This window comes from Neofelis nebulosa, chromosome 14, assembly GCF_028018385.1.
Source record: "Neofelis nebulosa isolate mNeoNeb1 chromosome 14, mNeoNeb1.pri, whole genome shotgun sequence".
In the NCBI taxonomy this organism is placed as follows: domain Eukaryota; kingdom Metazoa; phylum Chordata; class Mammalia; order Carnivora; family Felidae; genus Neofelis; species Neofelis nebulosa.
Window position 1 is genome coordinate 57,613,229 of NC_080795.1, and position 27,485 is coordinate 57,640,713.

General features: G+C 36.5%; 1 protein-coding gene across 6 annotated transcripts in view; it reads right to left on the minus strand.

Moving 5' to 3' along the window:
- The window catches only part of CSMD3 (CUB and Sushi multiple domains 3), a 1,263,431-nt gene that overhangs the window by 649,369 nt on the left and 586,577 nt on the right, over nucleotides 1-27,485 (minus strand). For all 6 annotated transcript variants that reach the window (XM_058698868.1, XM_058698869.1, XM_058698867.1 and 3 more), the window contains one exon: nucleotides 24,926-25,050. In XM_058698868.1, coding sequence (XP_058554851.1) covers nucleotides 24,926-25,050 — 125 coding nt within the window. The remainder of the gene's footprint in view (nucleotides 1-24,925; nucleotides 25,051-27,485) is intronic.

Sequence of the window (27,485 nt, forward strand, 5' to 3'; positions counted from 1 at the left end):
CATCCATTAATTATTGTGTAATGTTTTATTCTCAGAGCCTAGTCCATTGTTTGATGTACAGAATGACCTCAATCAATAATTGCCAGATATGTACAGAATAAATTAAGGCTGAAAATAGCCATTTTAGTCAGTAGTGTAGAAGGAATCCATGATGCTAAGTGAAGGGAGGAGAGAAATAGACTGGATGTCTACTGATAGGGCTCTGTTCTGACCCAGCTGACTAGAACCTCTCATTTATCTGAGTCTCGTGTGATACACACACCCAGAATATTGGTCATTTTGATAAATAACTTCCCAGGTTAATTTGAACATAGGTATTAATGAATTGATATGTTACTCTTCCATGAAAAGAGGCAAGAGACAATTCTGAAGATACAATTCACGTGTGTGTGCATGCCTGCACGTATGTAGGGAAGTAGGGGTGAGAAGAGATACAAGAGTGGATGAGACAGGCATAGAATGGAGTAATAGAGGGACAGAGAACCCACTCCAGCTTTAACTACAACATACAAGGGGTAATAAGTATCTGTGGCAGGAAACTTAATTTCTGTTAGTAGTTAATCTCCAGGTTAAAAAACTAAGGCTAACAGAGCAATCATTGAGCAGTCACTTTTCAGTGATTTATTTACAAATAGCAAGATAGAGGCTTTCAAGTTTAAGAGAGATATCACCTACTGTCCTTGTATTTGCCAGACAAATCATTATCCACATGGAAATATTTTTTTTAATTTTTTAATGTTTATTTTTGAGAGAGAGAGAGAGAGAGAGAGCAAGCAGGGAAGGGGCAGAGAGAGAAGGAGACACAGAATCCGAAGCAGGTTCCAGGCACCAATCTCTCAGCACAGAGCCAGATGAGGAACTTGAACCCATGAACCATGAAATCATGACCTGAGCTGAAGTCGGATGTTTACCTGACCAAGGCACCTAGGTGCCCCCCGCATAGAAATATTTTTATAAATATTATTTTTCCTTTCTATTATGCACAAATGACATTTCAATAAAAATGTAAGCAACCTTCTAAAGTTAAATAACCTCATAAATTTACAGTCTCTCACAAAAACCAATAGGAAAAAGGTATCAAGAATACAGGTCACATTTTTTTAGTGCTTGAAGATTGTGATATTTGTGGACTATTTTCAAAGAAAATGTCCTTCTTATGCTTGAAGAATTCAATTTTCCTGCCAATAATATAATTATGCTTAGCTTGCTGATGGCACTATATTTGTGCTGCTTTTGCATTAATAAAATTTATCATATGGTATTACGGTTTTCACTTGTCATTGTAGTTCTTAAGCCCAATTTTTGTGTTACCGGTGAATAAGACTTTCTTTGTTGTTGTTAGATATCAGTGCACTAGTTGTAATTTTGTTTTTAGCAAAGTGAAATGCTACATTTAGACTTCCTTTACTTCTGATTCTGCATAATTTGAATGATAAGTTTTAAATGTAATGGAGTAACTAAAAATGTACAAACTTAGTGGCAGTGCCTATTTTAGACAGTATACACTTTAGACATTTGATTGCAACATTAAAGTAAAATAAAATTGAGTAAGATTTAAACCACATAACAAATACATATATGCATATATGTATATGAACCTATGCTCATTCATACATACCTACACATATATATTAAGTTGCCAGTTGCATACAAATTTACAGAAAACGGAATGTTTTATTGTTAAGACCACGGTATGTTTTATTTATCTTTCATGACACATGAGATCATGTGATCATTATAAAAAGACAGACTGCATTTTCAATTCTGTCAAGATAATAACATTGTATGGAGATAGGCTGCATTTTCAATTCTGTTGTAAAATATTAAATCCTTGGTTGTTGAACAACACTGTGAGAAATCACAGAAGACATAAAATTAAGACTCTGTTTCTAAAGTTTTGTATTATTATTGCATAGTATCCAAAGTTTCAATTATTAACTCTGTAAATAAGGTAAATAGAACTTGCTCTTGAAAATGAGTAATAATATATTAATAAATAGGATAAATGAGCTTAATTTCAACTTTACATACATAGAGATCACAATCAGGACACACAGGCACGTGCAACTTTAAAATATCAAATGCAAAAGTTTGGAATCCTGAATTCTAAGGTATTATACAGTTCAAGTCTATTCCTACTTCAGCACTCATCTACTTTTTCATGACCTGAACACTAATCTTACAATTGTTCTGGTTTATGTGGAGTGTAGGATTTTTGCCTCTTCATTTACTAGTTAGTGGAGTAGAAAGACACTATTATTAGCTCTACCTTGCAGAAATCTGAGTCACTAGCACTAAACTGTGAATTTTACATATTGTTCTATTTCTTTGATAAAATATTAAAGCAGATTAACCTAAAGCATATTCACAGAAACTTACATTTTCACACTGATATTTTTAAAAAGTATCCTCCTAAGCATTTCAGACTTTAAAATTCTAAAGAATTCACTAAAGATGTATTACAACATATTTTTCTTTATCCACCACCTAATACAAATATTTTTTGCTGAATTGTCTACTGGATCTATGTCTGTATCGATATCTATATTTGTAGGTGAGTCTTCTGATTAGCTTCGGCACTTAAAAGAATGATTGGCTGAAATTCACTTCATTGGTTAGAATAAATTACATTCAATATGGAAAATTGTAATATTTACTAAAATAAATTATACTGATTTCACATTTGTAACTACTTTTTAATGTTCTTTCATTTGGTATTGGTGGCCACATTTATTTAAATCACTGCATTAATAACACTTTTTCTGTATCCATGGATGAAAAAGTGATCAATCCCCTTTAGAGCCATCATGGCAGTCATGGCCCATAGAGTCACACAGTCTGTTGAGGAGGAATTTAGTGCCCTCAGGATTAAGTAGGTTGTTTCTAGGCTGTTGGGAGACAATTCTCCATGGGTATCTTGTGTGTTTGCATTTCTTGCATGCAGAACCATTTGTTCTGGACTATTTTTTTTCTAGAATGTTTATATATTAAACAGCCTTAGAGGAGAGAAAGATCATGTTTCATTTTAGAATAAATGCCAGATTTTCTTACAATTTTGGAAGATAGGACTATTTCTCCCTCCACAGCAATGGGATAGGCATAATTATTGTCCTTTATAAAAGATTAGGGTTCCCTAAAGTTAGTGTTCCTCTCCTGCAATGCACAGCATGTAATCTGTTGTCTTGTCCTCTTTATCTGGTCATGTGGAAACTGGGGCTTGAAGAGGCAACACCAAAGCAGAAACTCTGGTATTTCCATTGTTGTAAGTAGGAAACTTTTAACTGCTGCCAACATCCACAAAACTGTGGAAGTGTAATTTTTAACTTGCAAGTATGGTAAAATCTCAGACTCCTAAGTGTTTGACAGTTTGAGTTATGACGATGGGATTCTGACAAAAACGAGGCTCATTAGAAGAAATATGATGGTCTCACACGCCAATTAATGTGATTTGAGAGAAGTCACTGGACATCAATGGCAAGCACAATGACAACACTGAATGGTCAATCAGGCAATAAATGCTCCTGTAGTTATTTGTCTGTTGAATGAGGAAGGAGGTGTTGGGAAGGGGGCTGCAGGCTGAGTACTGTGAAGTAAGAGCTGAGATAGGTGTCCTAACAGAATTCCGGGTATGCTAACTCTCTTCCAGGTAGGAAAATACGTCAAAGGTTTGGCAGGCAGTCTCAGGTACTCACCCTAGTAACAATTAGTTTTAAGATTTGCACCTTAGGAAAGGAGGCAGAAGTTTCTACCCACTTGCTGAGAAACTATAAACATGCTTACCTGCACTCAAAGTGAAATAGAGAAATTTATGACCACTATGGGAAGAAACCAGGCTGATTGTTAGAACTTTGGTTCACTTCAGAGGCGAGAGGGCAGGAAGATTTTGATAAGGAAGAATGACAATAATGGGACCATCTGATGACTCAGACCTTTCTGCAGTGTAAAATATCAACCACAGATCCATTTGTAGATAACATTAAAAGACTTCAGAACCTCTGGCATTGGGTTCTGGCTGCTATACTAGAGCTTTGGCCCCCTTGGGGAGATTTTACTGAGACAAACTCCCAGAGGAAACCATAAATGAAGCACTGGCTGATATTCAGAGTTTTATTGTCCCAGACTATGTTTTCAATGTTGACAGAGTTGACTTACTAGAGGATGAGAAAATGACTCAAAGACATCTAAAAATATTTTGAAGGCAGCCACTACACTACTCAAAACTGGAAGAAAACTCAACTTTGCTTGTTGGCATGAAGCCATTCTCTCCTTCTCTGTTTCCTGATTCTCCATCCTTACAACAAACTATCTCAGCTGCTTTAAAGATGAGGATGAGTAAGGGTGGGACTGAAGTCTCCCTGATCCCCAGTGGGGACCAAAGGCCATATTCAGCTCTCCAAATATGCTGAAGACTTTAGGAGGGATTCAAAATGTTATGACTCTAGATAGAGGCATATAAGTCACCACTCTAGTTAGTCTTGTGGATTACTGGATATTCAAATCAAATTGGTGTGTTTTGAGTGGAATTCACAATAGGGAACAAAAACTAATATGGCCTTGTGGGCAGGGTCCTTTTGGCCAATTCAATATACTATAGTTGAGGATTCTACTGTTCAACACATAATTAGTATTGATGTGTTACCCACTTGCTATGAATGCCCACAAATTCCAGAGGGCATTCTCCTAATTGGGAAGATCATCATATAGAAAAGTACTATTATCTTTCATCTCTGTACTTTTAATGACTCTTTTGAGCTATAATTGTCTTTAATTAATGGTTTTGCTAATTAAAGTCTCTGGCAAAAGGAAGCCATTGTCAATAGCAAGGCACATTCCTTTAGAATAATAGTTAATTACTTTTATATTGGGTTCTTATCAAGGCTGAATATCTGACATATGGACTTATTGTGACTCTCCAGCTTGATATTCCCATGTGGGTGGGTCAACTTTGGATTTACTGATTAACAAGGTGAGGAGGGCCCATAAACCTCCTTGTCAAATGCAAATGGAATTTTTAAGAATGAATCCAGGTTGGACTTAAAGGCATCTCAGTTTTATAGAAAAAAAAAAGACAGTTGTTTTGGTTTTTTTCTTTTTGGGAAAACCTTTATTCCCTGTATCCACTGTTTCAAGCAAACCTCTGGTTCAGTACACCATCAATGCATAGTTTTTTTCTAAATACATGGGCCTGTCTCAATCATGTTACCCACTGATGTGCTGTGGCTGTTCAAACTTAACATTAGCCTTACAAAATACAAAATGGACATGGTTACTCTACTCACTAGGCAGAACTAAAGGCCATTCTCAAAGCTATGGTCAATTATCGCTTGACAAACCTTATATTTTACTAAATTGGGTTGTTGTCAATATCCTAGATGTTTAGTCTGCCTCTTGGAAAACTATAGATCAGAAGATAACAGACACCCCTTTGAGGCTGTGAACTTTGAAAATAATTGTGGTTGGGGCGCCTGGGTGGCTCAGTCGGTTGAGCAGCCGACTTCGTCTCAGGTCATGATCTCGCAGTCCGTGAGTTCGAGCCCCGCGTCGGGCTCTGTGCTGACAGCTCAGAGCCTGGAGCCTGTTTCAGATTCTGTGTCTCCCTCTCTCTGACCCTCCCCGTTCATGCTCTGTCTCTCTCTGTCTCAAAAATAAATAAACGTTAAAAAATTTTTAAAACAAAACAAACAAAAAAAAGAAAATAATTGTGGTTGGGTATTAAACCATCTGAGTCATTAATGCAGATGCCCATGTTAAGGACATTTTCTCTGATGAGACCTAATGGAACCAAGTTGTTGATCAAGGCTGCACTACCTAAATTGCCACCATTTCTGCCCAGATCAATTATGTTACTGGACATGGAAATACATATACTATTATAAACTGAGCACAAAATAAAAAAATCTGTTTTGGGTGCAGAAGAGATCCTCACATCCAAGATTTGTGATTTCTGCCAAAAGCTGTCCCATTTGTCTTCTGGCAAGGGAAGTCACATCACATAAGTCAGATTCCTGCCTGCTTTTGGTAGATTGACTACATCAGACCTTTGACCTCCTCTCAGAGTTATCAGTGGTGCTTTAGTGCTTTATCAGTGGTTGACACCTGTTCAGGTTATGCCATTGCTGGTCTAGTCTGATAATCCAAGTCCATACTACCAGAGCCATTGAAATAAAATTTGTCATGTTTTTGGCTTTCAGGACTATTTTCAATCTGAAAGTGGTTGAACTATTATCACAAAGACACTCAAAAAAATGTACTGACAGTAACAGTATTTGATGAACCTTTCATGTTCTCTATCATCTACAAGCATCTGGAATTGCTGAGTGTTAGAGTGGACTCTAAAAATAGACTTAAAAAAATCCCCAACTCCATCCCTTCTCCTTCCCTACAAGCCTTTGTAAGACAGTTTGGTCACAGAATGAGACCATCTCCAGAAAGGGATTAGTGTTTCTTATCTACTTTATGGGTAATGATCAGATGGCTGCAGTATATACAGCTCTATTTTGCAAATCTGAGATTCCATTTTGACCATTCCTGGTATGGCATACTTTGTCTTTCTTCCCCTAACAGCAACTATATTCATGTTTGGCTTTTATATCTCTACTTATTTTGGTAATCTGTGTAAAAAAAAAATGGCTTGGGGATTCAGACTTAACTCTGCTTCAGTGATCTAGATTCTTTTATTGTACTGACATGATCCTAGATTATAAGGATAATGTCACTTGGTTAAGTACACACTGATCACTGAGCCCCTTTACAGAAGCTTACGTGGACAAAATTTGGGGACATATTTGGTCCCGTTAAGTTATATAAAATGCCCTAATTCTTATATGATATATTTGGATGAATTGTCCATATAAGAATATATGATGATGAGAGAAAAGGTGAATAAGACACATTGATTTTGTCATGGTGAAGGGGGAACAACTCCTGGCAGAGGGAAATAGAGGTATGAGGGAGGGAGGGACATTAATGATCTTTATTTCTCAGAATCACCCCTGTAGCCCTGTTTTTAAGGAAAATACCTTGATACAGCATTCTAAAACTGTTGTGAGTTCATACATTTAAATTAATGATAGATTTCCTATCTCCTGCCCAATGTCTTTTACCATGGTTTGACCATGATTGTCCTAACTTAAAAAGAGGTCTATGGGTTAACCCCAATTTTTGAATCTCCCAGTTATTACACTTGTTCATCCCTCCAGATATTTTCACAGCTCTACTCTTATAGTTTTTACTTTGTCATTCCATGGGGTGAACAAATGTCAGCATTCTCATGGTATAGACAGATAGGACAGAGTTCTTCCAAAAGGACCAAACTCAATCATTTGAAATTTTAAGTATGAAAGCTGTTACCAACATCTGGAAGCACTTTGATGGCACTATTGACTTGGATCCCCTGGCTGATGTAAGTCCTCCTTGGGGTTGGGGGCAGCAACTTTAAAAAACAGGTTATTTCTAGAGGCATAAGGTACGCCCTAAGGACTCTTCTGATGGGGAAGGCATGTATTTAACCATTAACCAGCCTCTCTTTCCAAATATGGTGATGTGTGCTTTATGGGTGTTGATAAAAGACACCAAGGGGGGCGCCTGGGTGGCGCAGTCGGTTAAGCGTCCGACTTCAGCCAGGTCACGATCTCGCGGTCCGTGAGTTCGAGCCCCGCGTCAGGCTCTGGGCTGATGGCTCGGAGCCTGGAGCCTGCTTCCGACTCTGTGTCTCCCTCTCTCTCTGCCCCTCCCCCGTTCATGCTATGTCTCTCTCTGTCCCAAAAATAAATAAAAAACGTTGAAAAAAAAAATTAAAAAAAAAAAAAGACACCAAGGGACAGTCAGGACAGTTAAAAGAGTTTAAGAAATATACCACCTGTAGATCATGTAACCATAAGATAACTCTGGAGATCTTGCCTTTTGAAGCTACCCTGGGTACCTGAGGGAAGCTACTGGCCTTAGTTAAAAAAAATCAATGATACCACCTTGGTTCTGGAAGTCATTCACATCAGTCTCAACTTTTGGCCAGAGTTGTTAAGGATAGTAGAATTGCCCTAGACTTCTACCATGTGGGTCAAGGCAACTGTTAATGCATCTTATAGTGCCTGGATTAATGTCTTGGGACAAGTGCAAATATCAATACAGAAATGAGAGGAAAAGCCACCTGATTTTCTAATGTAGACACTGATGGTTGGTGTAATTTGTTCTGCTAGTTGGGTTTGGGTCCCTGGAGGTTGGCCTCATTCTGTAGTTTGGAGTCCTGTTGATAATAATCTTAATTAAATGCTGTATGATGAAAATTGAATGGATTTGTTTTCAGCCTCTGGCATTCAGATTAATCAGCATCTGACTAATGGGAATTCTCATGGGAAAATGTACCAGAAGCCAAGATAGAGAAATGAGAGGTAGATATAGTCAGGAGGCAATTCTCCATGGACCTATCATAATTGCATGCATCTTGCAAGCAAAAACACTAACTGCCTTTGTTCTGGAGTATCTTTTTAAGTTTGTTTGTATATTGAATGGCCTTAGAAGACAGACCAAGTTTCTCCTTCCAGAGAAAAGGACCCGTTTATTTACAGTCTTGGAAGATAGAGATAGTGTCTCCCTCCAGAGCAAAAAATAGGCATGCATACTGCCCATTGTAAAAGATTTGGATTCCCTAAGCTCAGGGTTCCTTTCCTATAATGCAACCCATTGCATAAGCACCTGTTATCTGGTCTTCTTCAAGCAGCCATGTAGAAACTGGGGCTCAGGGAGTTGGCAACAATGGTGATGTTCTGCCTCCTGCTCATGTCGTGAGTAGTAAACTGTCTTTTATCCCTGACCTAGGAGTCTTTTGAATTCTAGCAACACAAAAGTATGGCAAGCTAACTTGTTAATTTGCAAGTAAGGTAAGACCTCAGACCCTTCATAGTCTTGATACATCCCTCTGACAATTTTGAGGCATGTACTGAGTCCACAGGGTTGACTACTTTTTATGTCACCAGAGCTCCTATCAAGCAATGCACCACAAGCTTTACCAAAAGAATAACTCACGTATCTTCCCATGCTTTAATACATTAACAGCCTCTACACTATCTGAGAACTCTAAACTTCATTAAAAAAAAAACTCTAATAATTGGAAAAGGAGACTATTATCCTTTGTATTTATTATCTATTCTTCTCTAACCACTACCAACTACTAGGATCAACTATTACTTATTAAGATTTGGGGACTGAGACAAGGTAAGGAGTTTTCATGGCAGTAACAAAAAATTACATTAAAAGTTAAAAATTAGAAATAGATATTAGATCATTCCTTTCTTATAAGTCATTTCTTCATCTGACCCAAGGATTTCTCCCCGGCTACCTTTTCCTAAGGCTTCAGCTTCTTCCCATATTCCTTAATATCCCACCAACTTTCTGGATTTTTCTTCCTCTTCTCAACACACATTCAAATTCTTCTTTACTGAGAAATATTTTTGCTTTCCTTTATCTTTGCAGATTATGGCCATAGAGCCTGAATATCTGTTTGTAAAATTCCCTGTTTCTTTCAAAACTAGTCAATGAATATATTAACAGTAACCTCAAGCTTCCTGGGGTACATTTTTTAAGTATAATTAGGTATGCCAACATTTACCATAATGTTTGACTACGAAGAAAACAAAAGGTGCAACTGTGAATATCTATCCATCAAATAGATGAAATTTGATATTTTGGAGGGACTCTTGGTTTTAAGAAGAGGGGAGATTTTTCCAAGGGACAACTCAGGGGAGATGAACCAGAAAAGGGAGAAGTTAATTAATGAAAGATATTTGGACAAAATCCACAGACACAGTTCAGTCAGGATTTAGGTAGTAAAGCAAAAAAAGAAAAAAAGGAGGCCAAATGCCTTATACAGGCTAGAACTGAGAGTCAATCTTTCTCCCAAGAAACTTTGTAAGAACCAAAAGTATGTGAACCTTTGCAAAGTTTAACGGATATTCATCATATCCATAGCTTGTATATTCTTCACGTCATGTTTGGGGCTCTTTAAGTCGGTGTGGAGAGTGAAAACAACATGAACTTTGAAATTGTACATAGTTCTAATTGTAAATTTGAATCCTGGTTTCAGGATTAAGAGCTGTGGTTTTTTTAAGCAATTTACTTGAACTACTCTCATCTATAAAAGACAAAATTCTGCATTATAGGTAATATATATAGTCAGCACAGTTCCTATGAGAGACAGGAAATTAAAGAAATTGTTAGATACTATCACCATAAACACACAATGGAGGAGATGGTTCTTGAATCCAAGTATCTTCTTTTCACCAAAGAGATATATTAGAAAGTAATATAGGGTATGGTGACATTTAGCCTTCTGGAGTAGTGTTTGGGACTAAGAAGAAACGAAGTTGAAAAGAAGTTCAGAGACAATATTTGGAGGCTCCAAAATACCACATTAAGAAATTTTGAATTGAATACTTAACTAATGAATTATTTGCAGAAATGGGATGGCATATTGAAAGTGTTTTGTTTTTATTTATTATGATGATGATTTTAGTCAGAGTACTCTAGTAGTGATAAGGTAAGCAAATGTGAGAAAGGGGAAACCAGAAGCAAGAACAGTTAGGAAATGACTGCAGTTAAGACAGCCCAAATCAGCATCTTCCAAAATGTTCAGCCCAGGTCAGCATTTTCTGTGAGCTTGTGTTACATACTACATTTCTACTTTTTTTTTTTTTTTTAATATTTCTTTATTTTTGAGAGAGAGACAGACAGAACACCAGTAGGGGAGGAGCAGAGACAGAGAGGGAGACGCAGAATCTGAAACATTCTCCAGGCTCTGAGCTGTCAGCACAGAGCCGGATGCGGGGCTCGGATTCAGGAATGGTGAGAGCATGACCTGAGCTAAAGTCGGATGCTTCACCAACTGAGCCACCCAGGCGCCCCTACACTTCTGCTTTCAAAGATAAACAAAGAAACTGAGAATATTAGAGATTCTAACAAGTTCTGTAGTGAAAGTAACACAACAAATCATTAGGTTGTCTGAATATGTTTTCTACATGTTTATTATTAATATTCAAAGATAATTTAGGAAATACTGAAGTTTTATAATTATATATAATTACTATAATATAGTATTGTAATAATTATAATAATTGCATATATAATTATGTGTATAATTGTTTTCCTTATTTCATATAAATAAAAAATTGTTTTAATTATTATTTTTTAGCGTATTTCACATTGCTAATTTTCTTGGCTCCAGACAGCCCGGTAGAGTTCTTCCAACTATATATCACATATTCAATATCCAATGCTGGTCATAGGCCTATCCATCTATGATTTGCACTTGTATTTTAAAATCAGGGTTCCTCTGCCAATTATCTTACTGCTGCTGCAGGGTCTTTTGATATCTTCCCCTGCATACATTCCCCTGCATATATTCTTTTTGACTCTAGTCCTCAGCCCCTGAAAGCATATTGAGCTGTAATATCTTTACTCTCTCTTACAACTTGTTTGGATTGCTGTTTTTCATTGTAAATACACTTACAGTACCCACTATTTCCTTCCTTAGTTATTAGAATTTCTAAAATAAGCTACTCCTATTCCTCCCAGGTTTTAACTTTCTCAGGCAGTTAAGCTGTACCAGGGGCAGAGGGCACGTTCACATCAGCCAATCCTGTCATTACTTCCTAACAGACAAAATAATTAAAAGCCCAAGAAAGTAAAAAGCCAAATGCGGCTTTGGTGTTCATGGCTCAGAATGAATGCTGCTGTATTTAAATAATAAATATTTTTATGGTCATGAAAATGGAAAACAACTAGAGTCCTTTTGTGAAGACCTCACAAAACATTTTTTAACAACACGGTCTTTATGACTTAATTTTCTTTTTAAAATACTCTAAATAGCTAAGAAAAATACCATATGCCATCCTTGCATAAATTGGAAAGAAATTTTATGCAGAAAAGAACAAAATACAGTAAAACCTTGGATTGAGAGTAACTTGTTCTGCGACTGTGCTGCAAGATAAGCAAACATTTCTAATAAATTTTAACTTGATAAACAAGCAATGCCTTGCAATACGAGTAGTACGAGATGCTGAAACTCACATGGTCACAACTGAGCCAATGGTTCTGGAAATTCGCTTCGAAATACAAGTGCTTTGCATTACAAGCATGTTTCTGGAATGAATTATGCTCACAAACAAAAAGGTTTTAAATGTAAAACAATGGTAAATGTAAACAATGGTAAATGAGAAGGTTTTCAGAAAGCATTCCCAATAGTCTTATAGAAAGCCACATTTGATCCTTGAGGAAGCAGATTTAAAAAAGCAGTAAGATGCTTCTCATTTCTTTTGCTTTTTTGTTTTTTATATCTAAACATTTTGTTGGCTTTTCCTTTCCCCTTAGAATTTGGTGGAAATATCTAGATGTGAGATGTGTTAATGGTGCTTAAAAGTAACAATATCATAATACCCTAAGTATTTATTTTCAGAATAAAATATAACTGCAGGTCCTGCTAAACATGAATGAATATTTATCCTTCAAAAGTTGAAGGAGAAGTTTACCCAAGGCCAAGAAAATGAACCATGAACTTTTGTTAGCTTTAAATAGGTTTAGAGCATCATAAAATCATCCAAGATGCCTTTTTTTTTTAAACTTGTGCAAGAACTAAGAAGAGTTTTGTAGCAAAACAGCACTCAGCAAGAAAGTCATAAATATTGACCTTAACTATAAAAAAGAAATGCGGAATTTGAAATAGTATTTTTTAAAATAAAATATCTAAAATAATAAGCCAGTAAAGCAAATGCTGCACGAATCAGATTATCAAAGACAACAAGGAAAGGAGGTGGAAAAGTAATGCATATGTTGAAACGTTGGCACTTATGACCAACTTTGAAAAGAATTCATGTTTCGTAAAGTCATAGTTACTTAATTTTCTTCTCAAAATGATTTCCATGCTACAAACCTACATTTGCCTTGTCTTGTTCCCTCAGAATAAATAAGGTAAAGCTCTCGGAAATAAATGGATGGCAGGAGTGCAAATGAAGTGCAGCTCATTCAGTTGTGACCCCATTTCATTTCTTCCCAAGAAACACTTATCTCAAAAGTAAATCGGTGCCATTTCCAGCTGGTAATACATGATAAGTATGAAAATGAGTCCATTTTTGACATTTAACATGCAAATTTATATAGCTCTCGTATCTGCATGTGTCCAGTAAGAAGAGGACGTTGTGAGCTGCTGCTCTGCCTTGGTGACCTGAATCCATCAGACTTCCGCTTTGCCAGTCTGTAGAACAGGAATACGATATGTGTAACTAAATGTTCCAAGCAGCCTGCCAGTGAGTACATGACTCCTCGGGAATGAGGGAGAGACTCTCTAAGGAAACAGAATATCATTTCAAGCTGTTTTCTGAATCCTCAATACAATTAAACTGACCAGTATATCTCAGAGGGGATACAGGAACTGAATTATCTCTCCTCCAGAGAGTATGATTTCATTGATGTGGGTTGGGACCCAGGCATAGGTTTTTATTTCAAAAGCTCTCAGGGTGATTGTAATGCACAGCCAGGGATGAGGACCACTGGCCTCAATGGAACCCTCAGGACATGATCCTGTTTCTCAGAGGCTGACTGCTTGGTGACTTCCCCCAGCTCTCTCTGCCTATCAATTTCATCTTCAGTTCCATCCTGCTTAATCACAGAACTGCTGGATTTCTTCTTCTCCTTAGATAACTTCACCCACTTTACAGAAAAAAAGAAAAATGAGGCAAGAGGAAGAGCACCATTTGAGAACGATGCCTTCTTTTGTTTCCCACCTGTACACTTATCTACGGCTTCACTGGTTCCTTCCTCATGGTCTCTTACCTGAGAGGAGGGTGTGTGTTAACTCCTCTCCAAGTTCAATGTTATCCCCTCTATTCTGAATCCCAGACCCTTCATATTGGGGAACTGTCTCTTCCAGTTGGCCCAGCTCTCACCAACCTCTTCAACCTCTCACACATGCCAGACCAAGGTACTCATTACTTAAACCTCATACCTTTTTCTTTTCTCTTTTTTTTTCCTTTTTTTTTTCTTTTTTCTTGTAAAGTTTACTTATTTGAGAAAGAGAGAGAGAGAGAGAGAACTTAAGTGAGGGAGGGGCAGAGAGAGGGACAGAGAATCCCAAGCAGGCTCCAGACTGTCAGCACTGAGCTGAATGTGGGGCATGGAATCATGAACCACAAGATCATGACCTGAGCCGAATTGGATGCTTAACTGACTGAGCCACCCAGGTGCCCCTAAACCTCGTATATTTTAAAAACAACCTTTCCCAGATTGCATGCTCCTCTCCATAAACCTAGCTCTTGCCTTTGCCTCACAGCCAAGTTTCTGCTTTTCACTTTATGCCTCAATTTTCTCACCTCATTACTCTTCAACTATAGCCATGTGTCTTCCACATCCACGATTCCAACGACAATGGTTTTTACCAAGATCACTGGTATCCTCTTGGTTGAACTCAATGAGGCTTTTTTTTATTCCTCACACTGCAGAATTTAAAAATGTTGACCGCACTTCATTTATAAAATCTCTCCTCACTGTGGTGTCATAACACCATTCTCTCCTGTTATCCATCTCTGCTTCCAGCTGCTTCTTTTTTAGTCTCTTTCATGGACTCAACTTCCTCCTCCTATCCCTTATATATTGGTGTCACCTCCAATCTACTTCTTTTCTAATCCTTTCTCTGCATTTCTCTTATCACTGACTTAATTGAAAGTCAAACTGGACACCCTACCTTCAGTGTTACCTCTCTCCATTCATATTCCATTTTCTATAACATATTAGCTTGTTATCTTGTGCCTTTTCTCATGTGGTTTTATCTGGTGTACCGTTCATATCCACTACTGTTGCATTGGTCTTGTCTACTGTGTCTTCAAGGTCCAGCTCAGTGTCCTCCTCTTGTTGGAAGCCTTCTCTGTCAACTCCCAGAACACCTTTTATATAGTTGTAGTATCGAGTTAATGATAGATTATTGTAATGGTATATTAACTTTGGGATCTTCTCTTGCCCCCCACCATTAAGAATAAGTTCATTGTAAGTAGTGACTTTCTGCTAGTTATCTTTTTATCCCTAGTACCTACCCCAGTGTCTGACTGGCACATAATTATCACTAAATAAACAATTGTTCAACACATTAAATTAATAAATAATCCTTTTTAAAAAAATTAGAAGCAAAAATGCTTCCTCTTTATGAATCCAAGATAAAACCCAATATTTACTTTGTCACTGGCATACAAGACACTTCACAAGATCTTATATAGCATATAAGATCCATGTGTCTAACCAATAGATCTCCATTTTTCCCCACCATCAATAAATTTATGCCCTGCCATAATCCATCAGTGTCTTGCTCTCTTTCTAATATAGGTCTCTTTCACAACCCTGATACTTTATATATAGTTTTCTTTGTCTTATATATTTTTCCATTCTTCAACTTGTAAATCTGTCTGTCTGCCTCTCCTTCTTAAGTCCCTATTCATTTTTTTATTAAATTTTCTGGACTCTTCTAGGCAGAGTGGTTGTTTTATGCTCACTGAGTTGAAAGCACTGTGTTCATTTATCGGCAGTGTCTGTTACTGGGATGTATGGCAATGCACTCATTTCTACTGTGTTCTTCCCATAAAGTAGAGAACTGATCTTGAGACCAAGATAATTTCTAGTTCATCTTGTTTCTCCTTTTATCTAATAAATTTTAGGTAACAAATAAACTTTAGGTAGCAAATTTACCTAATAAATTTTACTTAACAAATATCAATGCTGCTAAAAATGAATGATTTCCCAAATTAGAAATATACAGTAATATTCAATTAAAAGAGAAAGTAAGTGAGATTTTCATGGTCTATGGAATTTTTTTTTCCCAAAGGTTAACATTCTCATTTCTGTCTTCTGTCCTACCTTTGTTTTGAATTATCTTTATGACATAAACGTTGTTTGTGCAACCATGCCTCTGTTGCTTTAGGGATGTTCTCTGGTTGTTTCATTTCGAATGTACTGTTTTCAACGAGATTGGAAATTCCTCGAGGATGTGATTTGTTCAGTTCTATTCTGTGTTTCTTATGTTGTATCTAGCAGAGTGAGAAACATTCATTCATTCATTCATTCAAGTATTTGTGAAGATGTTAGCCAGGTGCCACGCCTGGCTAGTGATTGGAGATGCTGTTGCTATATACCTAGATGCAGAAAATCTTGTGTCAAACTAGCTAAGCAGCCGAACATAGTTTATACCTTAATATAAGGAAAGATCTGTCCAAATGTGATAAATTCTCTATATTCATATCAAGGATAAAAACCATGATTCTTTAAATTTCAAATGCATTCAATTTAAATATCAAAAAATGTCCCCTTCTCATCAATCATGTGTCTATATATCTTGCCTATGCCTTTTGTTTCCTGTTTGTGTCTGTGTCTTTCCTGGGTCCTCATATTTTTCCTTTCACCTTACATCTTTTACTTTGCATGGTACAATTCTCTTCTTTGAGTGCACAGAAAAAGTGTCAGACGTTCTAGTGATCCCTCTACGATCATTTTCTCTGCAAACTCTCCGGCACAGAAGTAGGTATCCTGCTATTTTAAGACAAAAGTGAGTTTGCACTATAGAAGATCTCAAGATGGAAGGCCCTCACTCCAACATCTTTACTTCGCCCATCTTTTAAGGTGATCAGAATTATCGGAAAGGGTATTAAGTCAGAATAGGCCTTCCAGTATAATAGCACATCCTGTCAACAAACACAGAAAATAAGGCTTTCTGCATTACAGGGGAATTTTGAGGAATGTCACAGATTTACTACAAACACACACAAAAAAGTCATTTCATTTTAACAATTCTTTGAAATTTCCTTTCAAACAAGTAGTTTCTCTTGCAAATTTTGTATTCCTGTGATGATTTCATTAGTTTTCAGTTTGTTCATGCTTTCATAAAGATAACACATTTCAGGTGTTTCCTTGGCTGTTCAGCTAAAACATCCATTGTTTATCAGGTTATTACTTTTATTTCCTTAGTCATTTGAGCTTTGTTCATCACACAGTCCATTTCATCCCCATTAATGTTCAGATCCTCAGGGCTTTAAAATTATATGTGCCAAAAATAAAAGAGTTGTTTCCTGTTTATTTTCTCTCCCAACTCACCAAAAATTGTTACTAGCTTTAATAATTAATATATTATTTTCCATTTGAAAACTCTCAAAACTATAATCGTTAGAAGATAACAGAATCAAGAATCACATTACAATCAACTTTACTTTTCTAAGGACACATCATTGAAAATGAACATAGTAAGAAACATATGAATATAAATACTCCTTTAAGTTAATATGAAATTATATCTTTAATAGTAAATGAGGCATAAAAGATTCACAGAATCTAAACTACTTTGAAGCAGTTTGATGACTGATAATCACACTTTTTGGCACAAAGTAAAAGTAACATTGATCTATTTTTAAACTGCTACCTAAAACAGTGCAATAAAGAATAGTACTCTTCCGTTAGCAATAGTTTATCATATAGTATCGTTGTTGTCGCTGTTGTTGTTGTAGCTGTTGCTGTTGTTGTTATTGCCCGCTTTGTGCCAGGAACTAAGACAGACACTAGACCACCAAAGGTAAAGGAAAACATTGCCATGGACTATTTGTACCCTCTCCGTATACTTTACATGTTGAATCCTGACCCCTAAAGTGATAATATTAGGAGGTGGAGACTTTGGGAGATGATTAAGTGGTAAAGGCACAGCCTTCAGGAATGGGATTAGTGATCTTATAAAACAGATTCCAGAGAGATCCCTCACCCTTTTCATCATGTGAAGTTACAGTCTGAAGGCTACAATAAGGAAGCTGGTACCCAGCAGACATCGTCCAGCACTTCAAAGTCTCTAGAACTGTGAAATAAATATTTGTAGTTTATAAGACATTCAGTTTATGGTATTTTGCTGTAGCTGCCCTAGAAGACCAAGACAAACATTTAACTAAGAATAATCTTAGCATAATGATAAGGTAGTGTCAGTTCATTGATTGTAACAGATGTACCACTCTGGGCCAAGTGGGAGCAGAGGATATAGGAGAACTCTGTACTTTCCACTCAAATTTGTTTTGAACCTAAAACTGCTCTAAAAACCAAAGCCTATTTTTAAAAATTGAAAAACTAAGAATAACCTTACCATGTTCTAAAGTCTAGAAAGCACTAAATGTACTTACGAATTTTTAGAATTTACAACTGGAAGAAGTTCAGAGTAATCACCAACAAAGCAAATGGAAGCCCAGGAAACATTAAGCAAGATAAGCAAGGTCCTACACCCAGGAAAAGGCAGGGTGGAAATACAAAGTTCTCACTGATAACTGTGGAGATCCCTCTCCACTACTATATACCAAAACAGGATCATTTATTTGCTAACTATTTGCATATTTTCCTAATAAGTTTGTGAGGTAGGCAAGATGTGTGGAATGTATTTCTGAACAATTGTTGGAAGGGCGCTATTGAAATGCAAAATTTCTAATTGTTCGGGTAGTTTTGAATTTTAAATTATATACATAAATGCATCACTATCATCTGCAGCACATAATATGTAAATGACATCTTGTCATTAAAATATATTCATTGGCAGTAAAATTTATTTCCTTATCAAAATTATATAATACATTTCAAACTATTATTTTTAACGGAAAAAAGACCATCAAAAAAACATGAATGTATGATAAATACCCATATCTAAACCATCTGTCTATCTTCTTCACCATATGTCACTCTATTAATTGCTAATATCACCCTTATTATGCATCATCTCATCTGTAACATTATTCCATGAAACTAAGAAGGCGTCAATAACAGCTACAGACAAACACCTGCTATATGTGTTTCTGGTTGATAAATTTCAGCAGGTTCTGGTTTGCTCTTGGGCAAAATTTTCTAATTGCTTTTGCATAACAGGAAGCCTTCTTCCAGGGCAACTTTCTGTGGTTAATATCAGCACATTACTACCTTTTAAAAATGTCTGTTATAATTAAGTCTCTCCACAATATTTATTCAAAATGCTTATTTAGCAACTATCATACGCACAAAAATATAGGCATAATGGTCACTGTGGTAAACATTGTGAAGAAGAACAAAACACGAGAAGGAGCCTAAAACATATGTGAAAGAATTTTGGAAACTGTAAGACCCCAAAGCCCTTAATAAATATTCATTAATTAGGGTTATAACCCTTAGGTTTGGCCAGTGATTATCTACCAAATAAACTGCAATACCCATTTTCACTTTGTATATGAACAAAGGAATAGAATCTCATTATAATCCTCCTAATTTTTTTTAAGTTTATTTATTTATTTTTAGAAAGAGTATGTGCACATGAGCAGGGGTGGCACAGAGAGAGAGGGAGAGAGAGAGAATCCCAAGCAGGCTCCAAACTGCCAGTGCATCTCAACAATAGCCAAAATATGGAAAGAGCCTAAATGTCCATCAACTGATGAATGGATAAAGAAATTGTGGTTTATATACACAATGGAATACTACGTGGCAATGAGAAAGAATGAAATATGGCCTTTTGTAGCAACGTGGATGGAACTGGAGAGTGTGATGCTAAGTGAAATAAGCCATACAGAGAAAGACAGATACCATATGGTTTCACTCTTATGTGGATCCTGAGAAACGTAACAGAAACCCATGGGGGAGGGGAAGGAAAAAAAAAAAAGAGGTTAGAGTGGGAGAGAGCCAAAGCATAAGAGACTGTTAAAAACTGAGAACAAACTGAGGGTTGATGGGGGGTGGGAGGGAGGGCGGGGTGGGTGATGGGTATTGAGGAGGGCACCTTTTGGGATGAGCACTGGGTGTTGTGTGGAAACCAATTTGACAGTAAATTTCATATATTAAAAAATAAAATAAAATAAAAAAAAAAAACTGCCAGTGCAGAGCCCAACTTGGGGCTCAAACTCCCAAACAATGAGATCATGACCTGAGCTGAGATCAAGAGTCAGACACTCAACTGACTGAGCCACCCAGGCACCCCATTATGATCCTTCCATTTAATCAAAGGTAATATATGGATAAACCATATAGATAACTGTCCTTTTTTTGGCAATAGTCAAAAGGAAATCCAATGAAAATCAAGTACTTTAGAAGTGTTGATTATTTTGTTTTTTCTGAGGTGGTTTTGGTTGAAGGATCAAGTCTATTGCCCATAAAATGGTGAGGAACCACTGCCAAAGAGAATAGAATTCAATGCTAAATTGTGTGGTAAAGATAGAAAATGTGAAGTAAAGTTAAAGAAGTGTGTGTGTGTGGGGGGGGGTCATGGATAATTGAAATAGGAAAGAAGTTTTGGAGGAGGTGAAAGGTGACTTAAGACTTTGAAAGGTGAGCAGTGTACGGTTACTAGGTTTTCTTCCATTCAGGTCAAGTCACACATATATGAAAATTAGGACAGTGACTGTGTTCACTATTGAGATGCTGGGATAAATTGCTGGTGAGAGTTAATGAAACAACTGCATGGAGACAGATCATGGATTGTTTTGGAAGTCAGATGAGATAACCATTAGGGGCAGTGCTCCACCCAGCACTTCCATCCATTAGTGTGCTTCAGCCCATATACTCGCTGTTTTAAATGGATTACCTTATTCCATCCTCACACAAATTCTTTTCTTTATTAAGTTTATTTACTTATTTTGAGAGAGAGAGAGAGAGAGAGAGACAGAGAGAGAGAGAGAGAGAATGAGAGAGAGAGAATCCCAATCAGGCTCTGCACCATCAGCACAGAGCCGGACTTGGAGTTCAAATTCACGAACCGTGAGACCATGACCTGAGCCAAACTCAAAAGTTAGATACTTAACTGACTGATCCACCCAGGCGCCCTGTCCTCACACAAATTCTTACCTCTAGATGGAGTAGATCCTGATGTATTGGAACTCTACTTCAAGATAAGAAATCTGATAATTAATGACGAGAGTATATTACTTAAGTAGAAGATAGAAGAAGATTTGAAGTCTCATCCCTGCGTTCATATTCTTAATTGTCTCATTTTACTGGCTCACAGTACGAAATTGAGAAATAAAATGGGGCCACTAAAAAGTAGTGGGACATAACAAATCTGAGATTTTGATGGGATTAGTGTGCTAGCACTGTGTATGGTAAGTTATAGTCCAAATGGAAAGATAGGAGTTACCTGCAGTATATATATATATATATATATATATATATATATATATATATATATATATATATACACACACTACAGAATGGTTTAGGGTGCTTCTAAAAACACTTAAAGGAGGAGTTATACAACCCCTCTAATTTGACCTCACTTCATATTCCTTCATATACCTAACCAAACTGGAATGCCCATCCTCCCCCATCTTGTTCCACAGATACACCGATTCACTTTGTGATTTTGCTCATGACATACCCTCTATATTTGGAATGCTTTCCAACTTCCTATGTTGAAATTCAAAACAACTCCCAAGTCCTGCTCTTCTATCTTAAGGCCTGACAGTCTCCAAACATGGGAATAATCTTCCTCACCTGAATTCTGCAGAGAATTTGTACCTCTCTTGTAAACAACACACTCTACCATATATTTTTAGTTTTGCATTTCAATATAAAATAATTAAAACCATCACATACTGTGTATCCCACATATTTAATTTGGGATCCTTACTAATGTTCGTTAATGTTTGTGGAATCCGAAATAAATAAGTATATTAATCACTACTTATGCAAATGATTGAATAATTAATTGAATAAAGGAATTAAACGATGACTTTCTGATTTTACCCGTTTCCAATACTCTTGTATTTCTTTTGCCTTCTTTTCTAATCTTTCCTTAGCCACATTTTACATTACTCTCATGAGTGGTTAATGCCCTTGTGCTTTGACTGGTTATTTGGACTGTCCAAATATTGTTTGAAAATTAGTCGACAGCTTTGTCTGATCTAGAAATATTAACTATCCTACATATTTCCTAGTTAACAAACTATCAATTTTCAAACAAATGATGTTTATTTGAATATCATGAATATCTAAAATAAACATTCTATATATCAGTCAAGTGCATAAGTCTGCTTATTTGCATAAACTCCAGTTTTTAGAAATCTACTGCATATCCAACAAAGAATAATTGTCTCCATAACTGTAAACTGGTAAATATCTCATACACATATCCCATTTAGGGAATAAAATTATTGTCTGAGTTGGTGTAAAATCCATTAATATTAATTTGTAAATTGCTCCTTTTCTTTTAATTCATAATTTGCTATTTGTGTGAACTTTCAGTCTCTTGAAAATCACCATTTCTTGATTGCTCAACCATGCAATACATAGACGGCAGCTATATTAATAACCCCTCAAAGGTGCAGTGCACTGATACTGCTATTTATGCTGCTGTCTGGAAAAAAGCATATTTATTCTGTCCAAGCACCCATGAGACATGAAAACTATTCTTTGTTCCGACTCACTGTGGATAGTCATTTTAAAACTTCAATTACTATTTCAGCATGTTCCTTCCATTACTGTTTCTAGCACCACAGCCAGTAATTTCTAATAGCCAAATGTACTTTATAAACCATACACACATACGCCTGCATGCAAGGAATGAAAAAAAGCTATGTATAAATGATTAGTATCTGCAGAAAAGATGTAAAATTTAGATGAAATAATATCACTATACGAATGTTGAACATGCACATTTATAGCTCCTGGCTCTTGCATCTTGGAATCAAAGAAAAATAATCACGCATTAATTTTCAACAAGTATTTCTTGAGATATAGGTCACTACAGAGCTGCTCTTTGTTCCATAGGGTTTGTGAAGAATAAAAGAATAATGTAACATTATTACTGCCTTTGAACAATTTACAATTGTAATAAATATGATTCATTCTTTTTATTGAAATGAGAGTCTTGAATGAAAAAAGATGGTTTATAGTCTTCATCTTACTTTACGTAGACCTTAAATTCCATGATCTGGCTGTAACTTCTCTTGTGTGAGATTTTGTTTCTGCATTACCATTATTCTTTTTTTTCTAAATCTACCCTCTATTTTTTCTATTCTTTATTGCCATCAGAAAGTTCACACATCTAATTTATGTAAAACTGAAGCAAGATACTTGGATCACACTCTTTGAAACCATGATTTTCACTACATTGTCCTTTATAACTGTGATTTGTCTTGAGTGGAGGACACCATAAAAAGTCAACCTTATACAGTTTACTGTTCTAGTCATTGCCAGAACATTGATGAAAGTTATTCCCACAATGCCTATTATTCAGTGTCTACTTTATAAAAAACAATGCAAGGCATTTCAGACCTCAAAGCCAGGAAAAAGTTTGCTTTTTCTGTTTCATTGCTATGCTTGTATTTTATAGACAATGGTTTTTGTGTAAAATGGTCATTTTCCCCATTGTTTGGCAGCCACCATATTTAAGTCTTACATGTAAACCGTTCTTAACAGTCGTCTACCCACTTGTATGTAAACTTTTGTTTAGGATCATGAAACTATTTTGCCTTATTGTATCATCTCCGTTTAACTTTACTTTTAATGTTATCACACTGTATGTCACTTTGAAAGCCTTTGCAAATGAGATAGGTTATGAATAATCATTTACCTATAACAGAAAAAAATTTACTCAAATCTGTAAAACATCTAGATTCTCTCTTCTTCTTTGCCATTGCCATTGCCAAGTGAGTGGAATATATTTGTTGCTTCCATTTTATCATTTTCTATTCCATCAATAAAGTTCTGAAATCTGGCTTTTCTCTCCATTCTATAAGTCTTAAGGACTTATAGACTTAAGGACTTAAGGAAAAATATTTTCCAAGTATTTGAGCTCGGGAAAGTGACTGTATCTCTTTAGGCCTTACCTTCTTCATTTCTAAAACGGAGATAATAATGTCTCCATTGGTTTGTTTTGAGGATTAAATAAGACATAGTATATACGGTGGTTAGCTCTATGCCCAGCACAAAGTGCCTACAAGTGGTGCCAATGATCACAATATTGCAGTAACTGTGGATAATTTTCCATAAAACTCCATTTTTCAGTTTCTTCGTACTTATTAACAGCATGAGGTTTTTCTGGTCTCATGGACTTGAACATCATCTTTGACTCTTTCTTGTTAATTTCTCCTTCCAAATCCAGCCAGTTATCAAATACTTTTGTCTTTTTTCCTTTATGGTAGCTCTCAAATATGCCCCTTCTCTATTCCCCTGATAACACCCTTATGACACCTGAGGGGAATCTACAGTGTGTTGACTCAGAGAAAATGTTCCCCGAGGGTGAAGAAAGCCTAATGAAATTGTGAGTACTAGGACACTGAAATATGCAGGGATGCAATTAGTAAAAAATAACAACAACAACAAAGGAGCAATCACGACTGCCAGTAGGATGAGGTGTTCACTTTCAAACACAGCTGAATAAATTTTAGTAAACGGGAGTGTATTTAATTCATATAGAAATATTTAATTTGAAGAAGGTGGGAATAAATCTTATCTGCAGTTACTGGTAATATGGGAAGCCAGAGGGTCCACATGGATTTGTCTTAGATTAAATTAACGAATCACAGAACTGTGTTCTACCTCCACCGACACCAGTATCGCTGCTTATTGGAGACAAATGCAATTAAAATGGCAAAGCATACAAACAGAGATAAAACTGTGGTTAAAAAATCAGGCCCTATCAATCTCTACACAAGGTAATTTCTTATTAAAATAAAGCCAACAAAGTCATCAGTGTCTTATATTGCATACTACTCCAATTATTACATTGGGTACTCCTTGGGAACCTAACACAGGGTTTCACATATTAGAGGTTTTCAACAACTATTGCTAAATACATGAGTTAAGTACTTCCTTAAAGACTGCATTACACCTTAAAGATTTAATTGAAACTTATACTCGGTGGAATAAAGTTCAAACTATTAAAATGTTGTGAAGAGAGCATTTTGATTTAAAGATTTTTCTTTACCTTTACATACAGGGCGGTGATCACTCCAAGCAGCAAAGACTTCAGCTATCCTCTGACAAGTGATGCTCTTAGCCCCCTGTAGGACATAATCTTCATCACAAGAGAACTGCACAGTTGATCCAAGGCTAAAATTGAACAGAGGATAAGAAAAAAAAAAAAAAAAAACAGGATTAGAAGCATATAACAGTGATTCATCTCCACTTCTACTGGTAATATCCAATGGGTCAAAAATGTTCCATAGTGACAAAAAGTATCTTTCCACTGAGAAAACAAAATATGAAAATATAATTTGTACAAATATATAATAAAAGTTATAAACAGACGAACTTCTTGTAAGTCAATAACATGAAGATATTAGTAGGAACTACAGAAAGCTGTCATCAAATTCAATTATCGTGTTGTGAGTTGTAGAAACCAAGGTTAAGTAACTGAGTAATTTACTATTTTTTTTATAAATTTTTTTAATGTTTGTTTATTTCTGAGGCAGAGAGAGACAGAGCATGAGTGGGGGAGGGTCAGGGAGAGAGAGGAGACACAGAATCTGAAACAGGCTCCAGGCTCTGAGCTGGCAGCACAGAGCCCGACGCGGGGCCCAAACTCACAAACCGTGAGATCATGACCTGAGCCGAAGTTGGTCGCTCAACCGACTGAGCCACCCAGGCACCCCTATTTATGTATGTATGTATGTATGTATGTATGTATGTATGTATGTATTTAGAGTGACAGAAGGCAAGGAGAGGAGGGGCAGAGAGAGAGAGGGACACGCAGAATCTGATACAGGCTCCAGGGTCTGAACTGGCAGCACAGAGCCTGACGTGGGGTTCAAGTTCATGAATTGTAAGATCATGACCTGCTCCGAAGTTGGACATTTAACCAACTGAGCCACCCAGGCACCTCTATAACTGAGTAAAATTCCAATCCGAGGTGGTAACCATGAAGCAAAAAGTCGTCTTCCTGACTTGAATCTCAACCCTTGTATTCATACCACATCGTGGTACTTTTCTAGCAGGTATTTATATGTGCAGTTATTTGGACTGGTACTTGTATATCAATAAATAGACAAACAAGCAAACGCATATTTAGGGCTGCAAAATTGTGTTTATTGCCCTTCATATAAAATTTACCCATCATTTATTATTTAACCTACTGCAATTTGGATTTTGCTTTTCTTTCCGCTGAAAGCGAACTTACTAAAAGGATCATTTTTTAAAACCTTAATTTCTAAGGGTAATGGATGTTTGCTGGAATGAAATAAAAAAAGAAAAACTGACCATGCATTTTCTTTGTTAAAATCCCTGAACAGCAACTCACCACAAAAAATAAGTCCAATTTCCTTTACGTAGCATAAAAAGTCTTCCAGCAAGAAGCGCAGCCAACTTCTCCACCCCATCCTTAACCCAGTGCCACACGTGAACGCTACCTCTAGCAGCTGGCTATCTGCACGTGCCATGCTGTATTCTGTCTTAACTGTCCTCCCTTCCCCCTCTTCCTGGAGGGCCTTGCCTGCACCCTCTCACCCAGCCTGTGTCTGAACAGCTCCTGTTCAGCAACCTCAGCTTGTCATAGAGGCAGCTTGCATGATCACATTTGTATTGTAAAAAGATATATCTGGAACAGCATAGAGGACAGTTTAAAAGGAACATGTATGAGAGTATAGGGGTGTATGAGAAAACAATTTAAGTGGTTTAGGCCAATGATCAGCAAACTATGTCCTGCAGGCCAAATTTGGTCTGCTGCCTATTTCTGTACAGCCCAACACATAAAAATCGCATTTACACTTTCAAACATTTGAAAAAAATCACAAAAACAACATTTTATGAAATGTAAAAATTGTACTCAATTCAGATTTCGATGTGTATAAATAAAGTTTTATTAGAGCACAGGGATACTTTCATTTACATATTGTCTATGGCTGTTTTCATGCTACAATGTCAGAGTTAAGTAGTTGCAATGGAGACACTTTGGCCTACAAACTATAAAATATTTCGTATCTGATGCCTTATAGAAAAAGCTGTCCAACCTCTGATTTAAGCTAAAGATGACAAAAAATCTGAACTAGAGATGGCATGACAAAGAACAAAGGTTTAGCATAGGGAAAAGTCTCTAGGCATTAGAATCTACTCTCCTCTGGAGGCATTTTCTTCTCTCACCGTTTCTTTTTGAAAAGCTGGGGATGTGAACTGCTACAGTCACTGTGAAGAACAGTATGGAGGTTCCTCAAAAATTAAAAATGGAATTACCACATGACCCAATAATTCCACTGGGTATTTACCCAAAGGAAATAAAACCACTCCTTCAAAAAGATATATGCACTCCTATGATAATCACAACCTAATTTATAATAGTTCAGATACAGAAGCAACCTGTGTGTCCATCCACAGACAAATAGATAAGGAAGATGTGTTATATATACAATGGAATATTACACAGCCACAAAAAGATGAGATTTTACTATTCGTAACAAGAGGGATAGACCTAGAGGGTATTACGTAAGTGAGATGAGTCAGACAAAGACAAATACCATATGATTTCACTAATATATGGAATATAAGAAAAATGA